Genomic DNA, 8,103 nt, shown 5'->3' on the forward strand with positions numbered 1-8,103 from the left:
AGACAACAAATTAGTCAATAAATGGTTGCTTGCAGCAGTGGAAGATCACGGCTATTTGGAGTTTGTTCTTTGAATCCTTTCATCTCTGGGTCCTTAGTATTCAATTCTGCTCCTCTCCTCAGGCACTTACTCCAGACTTCTCAGTAATATCAAGGCCCTGTAGCTGCTCCTGCAGTTCACTCTGTAGCATGCTGTGTGGCTCCCCTTGGTACCCTTCATAGCACAGCAGAGGGTTCTGACTGTTTGAAAACATGTGCACTTTGATGTATAAAAGAGTGTAACAATTCTTGTACTTTTAAGTCCTGTAAAGTGTTGCACTTCCAGGAACTACGATTGAGCCCTGGTTTTTAATCTCGGTGCCTCTGTAACCCCTTAGTTCATTCTGGATTACTTGTTACAGGGTGCATCTGCTTTTTCATTTGATTTGAATTTGTTTTTTCAGCAGCAGGTGGAATCTATTATGCACTGGTCTGGTCTTCCAGGGGCCTTCTTTTGCTGCAGCATTTGGAAGTAAAGTTATCTTCCACAGCGAACTATTTATAATAAATAAACGCTTCATCCATAACTATAAAACGCTATTAAAATCTAATGACAAATGCTTTGACTACAAATTATTCTCATTGTCTTCGCAAGTCGGAGAATGTCGTGTGCAGCACTTTTCTGTAGAACTTATAGAACATTTCTGCTTTTTATTTTTATTGTTTATTTAGTATTGCTAAATATACATATAGCCTCCTATACAGAAAAAAATATTGCATAACTGAGGCAAAACCTAAAAGCACGAAGGATGAAGTGGGCAAAGTAAGTGTACTGAAGCTGATAGGAACATGGATTTGAAGTCTTGGTTACTATACATTTAATGAGGTTGTGTGTTAGATGGGGGCTTGATATTAAAATCTTTGAAAACAGTACTTGCTTTCAATTGTCACATTCTTTATTATTTTCTTGGCAGTGCAAACTTTTTGCTGCATTTAGGATTGCAATAAATACTGTTACATGTGACACGCAATCTGTATTTGTATTATATCTTTAAACAAAAAAAAGTTATTCAATTATTAGGAATGAATAGAGGCCGGTATGGAGATAAGATTTGTGAGCCACATCACTGTCTAAAGAAGCTCTCAATGTCTTTCAATTCTGGACAATGGTAAAGACAGGCGGCTGGGAAAACATTTACTCTTTGTCTTGTTCCTTCTGTTTTATGGCTTTAGCTCAAGCGTGGGCTCTGTGTTTTCAGCAAATCTGGAGCCAGACGAGTATTGCGTTCTTTCTGTGTTTGCAGGCTGTCAAACTATTCCTGCTTTTGACTCAAGCCCTACGTAAAGCCGGGGAAAAAGTAAACACCCTGGAGAAGGAGGTGACAAGAGGCCATATATTGAAGTGCTTGTAACACAGGGATGAGGAAATAAGGTGGCAACCCAAGAGCAATAAAAACATCTTTACTTTCTCCTGCATTGGGGTGAATTGATGTGATGTCCCACACTGCAGCTGAGCAAATTCCACATAAGTGTGTGCTCGAAAGGAAAAAGAAAGTCTTTAGCTCTTCATGAATTGCATTGGTGTTCGTACATCCAATCTTCTGTGCAATTAATATTTGCCAAGGCAGCATCTGGTACTTGCTCAATCCATTGTGTGTGTGTGTGGTTTTTTTTTTAAAAAAAAACACTTTTATTCCTTTAGCCAAATACAAGAAAATAAATTGCCAATTTCCAAACACTTGTGACTGTTTAGTCTAAAAAATCCAGTGCATTATATAATTGAGGATAGTACAGAGTACTGTTTCATAATGATGACAGACTCATATTTTCCCAATCACCCACTGTCTTGATAATAATTGTCACATTACTAGATCTGTTCGAAGCCAAGCTTTAGTTAAGGATAATCAGTGTTAGCAGAGTACACAGGGGCCATTTAATTTGGTGCTCATCCTCTAAGCAATGACGTTAGCCTTGAAAATAAATTATGCACGACACATTCCACACACAGACTCTGATGCTCACACAGCTAAGCATTCGTGCCCTGAGCTTCGATGGGGTCTTGACTTCTCTTCCTCAATGGCAGCTACCAATATCAGAAACCTGACCCTAATCCTGGTCATTTACTTAAACAATCTGAGATCATCTTCACCGTGTCCACCTAGATGTAGCTGCTACCTGGACAGGTCAGATGTTGACTGCAACTATGCTGGGCTTAAAGAGATACCTTCATCATCTTCTGTACCAAGCTATGCTCAGAAGCTCAGGCTGAAGAGCAATTACATCCATTTAATTCCCACGAGAGCTTTTGAGCCTCTAAATCAGCTGTGGAACTTGGACCTCAGCAACAACAGAATCAGGGCTTTGGACAACCAGACGTTTCTGGGCTTGACTTCTCTGGAGTTCCTTTCGTTAAGCAGCAATTCAATCCAGGCCATTGCGGAAAACACATTTGAAATGCTCTCCAGTCTGAAAACCCTCATCCTGAATAACAACTGCATAGGCTTCATTGACGCGCAGGGTTTCGTCGGTTTGTTCAACCTTCTTTTTTTGGATTTATCTGAGAACGTCATCCAGGAATTCACAGAGGGAATGTTTTCAGATTTGGTGGCCCTGGCAGAAATCAGGATTAGTGGGAACAACATCACCTGGATCGCATCAGGAGCTTTTGTAGGTCTGTCGTCTTTGCCTTCTCTGAACCTGAGCTCAAATCAGATTGGTGCTCTGAGGGAAGACACTTTCCATGGAGTCAAGACCACATTGCAAAGGCTGTCTCTGGAACATAACAACTTAACAACCATCCCTCCCAATGTCTTCAACGGGTTTCCAGCCTTGGAGGAAATCAGCTTTTACAATAATTCCTTGAGGTCCATCTCTGCTGACTCTTTCACAGATCTTCCCTCCCTCTGCTTCTTGGACATGAAAGAAAATCGTATCGCCACACTCAAACCCAAGACTTTCCAAAACTTACCAGACCTAATCGTGCTGGATCTCTCCTACAACCAGCTGGATGCTATAAAAGGTCTAACTTTTGTGGGTCTGAGAGAGGTCATGGAGTTACACCTGGAGTTCAATCAAATCCAAGAACTGGAGTCCTATTCTTTCTTTGGGTGCTCTTCCCTTTCGGTCCTCAATGTCCAAAATAACCAGCTTCATGCCATTCACTCAAAGGCATTTGAAGGAGCCTACTTCCTCACTACCATAAAGCTGGACAACAACAGACTCACCACCTTGCCCTCCGAGGTTCTGAAGCCCTTCAGACTCCTTCACGAAATCACTCTTTCCAATAACTCCATGTCAGTGCTCCAAGAGTCCGCTTTCCAGGGACTGGTTCATGTCAGGTCTCTTGATCTCAGCATGAACAACCTGAGCATGATTAGCCAAGACGTTTTTAACCCCTTAGTCAACTTAAGGGTGCTAAATCTCTCTGGGAACTTTATCACAGCAATAGCAAACAGCAGTCTATCCAACCTGCCTAAATTAAAGCTCCTTAACATTTCTAATAATTTTATACAAGCCATCTCCTGTAACGCGTTTTGTGGCAGTGGTAATCTGGAAATGCTGAATTTGCACCAAAACCGCTTAACATCGGTCCCTACCTGCGCTTTGACAAAGACCCCTCTCATTACCAAACTGATATTGAGTGCCAACCGGATCCATGAGCTTGAGGAGACGGATTTTTCAAAACTGGACAGCATACAAGAGATTTATATACAAAATAACATAGTCAGGATTATACACCCTTTAACATTTTTTCATTTAGGGAGGCTTAATATTCTAAATCTGGATAACAATGAGCTCACAGCAGTGCACCAGCACTGGTTTTCAAATTCCCTTGCCATCCAATATTTATCTCTATCTCATAACAAAATTCAAGTCATAAACCACAGGTTATTTGGTGGATTTAAAAGGATAGAAACATTCTCAGCTGTGGGTAATCCATGGGCTTGCAATTGTTCTAATTTTTGGATGATAGCGAACAGATCAATATTTGACTTGAAGATGAGTCACCTTTACGTTTGTGATAGCCCTGTTAGTTTAAGAGGCACCAATGCGTTCGAGTCAATTAGTGACATTCCTTGCACTCTTCCGCAGATAATTCGAGCCCGAGCTGAAACCTTTCACCTTGCTGTAAAAAAGGAGGAACCTTTGAGATTGACTTGCAAAGCTTCAGGATTTCCTGCTCCTAAAATATACTGGGTTCTCCCTGACCGCACAAAGAGAATTCCCGGCTCTAGTGGCAGTAACGTTTTGATGGCAATGGAACCCCAGACATATGAAGGTGGCTACTACTCTTGCATAGCTGAAAACGAAGTGGGTATGGATAAAATGCATATCTTCGTAGATGTTATTAAAGCTCTTTCTGTGACAGTTTTGCAGAGGTTCGTGGCTGTAGATGAAAACGGTACCGCTAATCTAACATGTTTAACTGAAGGCTACCCTGAACCCGAGGTTCATTGGGTTTCTCCATCTGGTCACAAATATCTAGGCTACCAGCATATTTTAGAATCGGTTGGTAATAACGATGTTGGCAAGTATTACTGTGTAGCCAAGAACTCCCAATCTACTGTTAACGACTCAGCGCTCCTGGCATTTGGCAAACCCCCTTTGATTAAAAGCAGATCAACAAACTTCACTTTTTCTACTGGACAAAATATTGTTTTGCCCTGTCTTTCAATTGGATTTCCCCCTCCAGTTGTAATCTGGAAACTGCCGAGCCTTCTACATATTGGATCTAACTATACAGGAGGGAGGATAAAAGTACTGGAGAACGGAGACCTAATAATTGAAAATCTAGACTGGAATGCCACAGGGATTTATATTTGTGATGCTTCAAACCTCTCTGGCACTGACTCTGTTCAACATTTTGTCTCTGTCCAAGAGCAGAACACTTGCATGCAGCTGTTGAACCCCAACAGCCGTTATAAAAAGTTAATCCTTTTCATCGTAGTTTCGGTTTTCTTAATAGGGGTGGCAGCCTTGTTTGCCAGGATAGCAACACGAAAAAAGAAGAGGTTGAAAATCATCAGAGTGCAGCCTTTCCAAGAGAAAAACCAAAGCCAAGCGTCCCAGGTAAAGATAACTGAGACGGGTCTGTGAATGAAGGGAGATGTGGACAATTATTATAACATTACTGGAGAATGTACTATAATTCCACTGAAAAATGTTAAGAATGCCATCGTGCTAGTTGGAGTTACTGCAATGGTCTTCTTCAACAGTTTAAAAGGTTGTGTAACAGCTTTATACAGACATGCAATAACTAACATCTCTTGCTTTTCTTTATAAATGCTTGACACGTGAGTTGTGATTGCTGCTGAAGAAACTCACAATGCTGCTTCCCACAGAAACTATCGATCTGCATTTTTTTTTAACTTAAATCTAGTACAACACAGTCACATGTGTGTTGGTAGTTAACTAGATGAAGGAGTCTTGGTTTGATTGAGTGTTTTTCATAAGGTGGAACAAGCATTGCTTTTTCTTTGGAGATTGGATACAATCATTCATCAATAAATGGTAAAAACAAGATATAAAATGTAACCGGCTGTCTGAAACCACAGAAGAATGAGTGCTTGGATATTGCTTACTATGTTGCATAACCCTAGAGGAATAAAAATGATCATTGTATATCACTGTATATTTAGATTTAAAACATTAATAAACTGAAGACTGTACTTCAAGTACAGCATATGCTGCATATACCATGTCACTGTGCTCATTTCTGTAAATTACAATGCAGCTTATTACAGCAAGTGCATGGCAATGATAAAGCATGCACATCTAAAACAAATGCCATTATAGGATATGTTATCATGTTTATCCTGTGGCTGTAAAGTTGACATGATTTACATCTAGCTTTCAAACTGCAAGACTTGACTGCTGTCCAGCAAGTTACGTTTGTACGTTGTGTTTTTCTGAGGATAAATAATGTTGATGTTATTTTGTTGCTCTCAGCTGTTTTATAAGGTGGAAAAAATCGTTCTCCTAGACATTGGCCTATGAGCAGGGGGTCTATATGCCCTTATTAAAAAGCTGCCAACCCTGCATTTTAGAGTATGTTATGGGGGGGGGGGGGTTCACAAGAAAATGCAAAGGTTTCTGCAGATAAGTCATCTGATGTACAGTAGGCTTTATTTTTAAGTTGTACTGTTTCTTGGTTTGAATCTGGCAGGTGTGGTCAAATCTTTTTCAGTTTCAGGGCTGTTGGCTGCGCATACAGCAAGGACTGACAGATTACCCACTAACTAACCAACCCCTGCCAGGACTGGTATCTACATGTTTGAAAACCCTGAACCTATACTGATGCTCTACACAAACATGTCTGCAACACAGACCCTCATGAAATAATAAAGCAATCCCACCACAAAAAGTCAATGGGGAAACAAAGTTAGATGCACAACAAACAACAACAACATTTACATCACCAGCATCCTTCCACCCCATCTGCAATGTGCAATATCAAAAGTAAAGGGACTTAGACTCTTTAGGAGTATGATGTGTCTTCTCATGGGTTTCCAACACTCAGCCTGTCAGTAAGAGGTGTGCTTGCAAATGACACTTCTATAAATAGAAAGCTGTTGTCATGTTTTAGAATAGCCATTCAGCCATTCAGTCCTGGGCTTCTCTCCAGCAGAGTGACAATTGAAGGATTCCTTGCAGCAGTTATAAAAACCATGCTTTAAACTTAAGAACCTAAATGATTGAAAATGGATTGCACTGGTGTTTGTTACTCAGAATTGCATGCAATGGCCCAACTGTGAGTTCTTCTATGTAGCTTTCTGTCAAACTATGAAATGCTACGGTCTCTGAAGATTCTAGTCTGCTTTTTGTTTATGCATTTTAATCAATACTCTACATTATTTATTCATCCATGGCAAATCGGTCAAATAAAGACCCCTAACTAAATTAGCACAGCTTGGAAACTGAGCATCCTTTAGAAGCCGCAGAATGTTTTTATCTTTGTTAAGTGGACTAAAAACACGCAATCCCACCATGTGACCTACAGCACAGGTGCCAGGATGCAGGGTTTTAATTTATTTCCATATACTGTATGTAATATATGTTGTATACCGAACATTTGTAAATGGCAAGGGAAATCAGAGATCGTGTTGATAACATTAATAAAAGGTAATGGATTTGAAACTACTGTCTCTCTCACTCCTTTAAATATATGTTTTGCAATATAGATAGATAGATAGATAGATAGATAGATAGATAGATAGATAGATAGATAGATAGATAGATAGATAGATAGACATCTGTTTTCCCCATGGGACTGTAAGAAACAATTAGTGTAAAATCAAGGAAAAGAGAGAGCAGCAGGCTGGGAATGAAACAGCTTTTATCAGGATCTGTCTGTGAAGAGATGGATGTGTTTTCCATATCAGAGTGCAGTGTCTGCAGCAGCTGGCAATGCCACTTTATGTGCTAGAGCACAGTCACAGCAATTAAATGAATGGGGCTTGCATGCTCATTGCCCAGCACCAATTGGGTTTACCACCTGGGTCCCATCTCTGATAGCTTTTCATGAAACAAAGAAATGAAAACTTACTAAGTCCCCGTTACAGCACTTACAATATGATTATCTGGTAATTATGAAATAAATATAGATGGGTTTTCTGTTCCAACAAATAAATTGGATTTGATATTACAGGGGATCCATAGAAATTGTATTTACTGTAATTCATTAAATAACATCAATTTCACCCACAGATGAAGTTTAATAGACTATTATTATATCCTCATTATCCATAATGATAATAATACCTTGAGTTCCACAGCCTTGGCTAGCTTGTATATTCCATCTTGAACAGCGACTGATGTGTTTAACACCGCCACTCCTCCTGCATAGGAGTCTTTGTCCTTAGTGTGACTCATCTTTTGTTTTGTAGTTCATAGGGCAGTGGCCCTTGAGATCCAGTCCAGTCCAGGTTTTTGCTCCAAGCAGGTTCTAAAGTAGTTAATTGAAGCTACTAATTTAGGGCCTGGTTGGAATAAAGACCAGGACTGGAATTGATCTTGAGGGCCAGGATTGAGTACCACTATCATAGGGGTTAAGAAGAACCTGATTAATGTCTGCAAAACAAGCAGGTGTGAGATAAGTGATAAAGAGAAATGTGAGAAAAAAAAG

At 40.0% G+C, this 8,103-nt stretch overlaps 1 protein-coding gene across 1 annotated transcript; it reads left to right on the plus strand.

Moving 5' to 3' along the window:
• The first annotated feature begins 2,054 nt into the window (after positions 1-2,054).
• Positions 2,055-4,090, plus strand: LOC117434536 (insulin-like growth factor-binding protein complex acid labile subunit). The gene is made up of 2 exons (XM_059002787.1): positions 2,055-3,522; positions 4,071-4,090. Exons 1-2 carry the CDS (start codon positions 2,055-2,057, stop codon positions 4,088-4,090), a joined length of 1,488 nt encoding a protein of 495 aa, XP_058858770.1.
• Positions 4,091-8,103: the final 4,013 nt, after the last annotated feature.

This window comes from Acipenser ruthenus, chromosome 28 (assembly GCF_902713425.1).
Source record: "Acipenser ruthenus chromosome 28, fAciRut3.2 maternal haplotype, whole genome shotgun sequence".
Classification (NCBI taxonomy): domain Eukaryota; kingdom Metazoa; phylum Chordata; class Actinopteri; order Acipenseriformes; family Acipenseridae; genus Acipenser; species Acipenser ruthenus.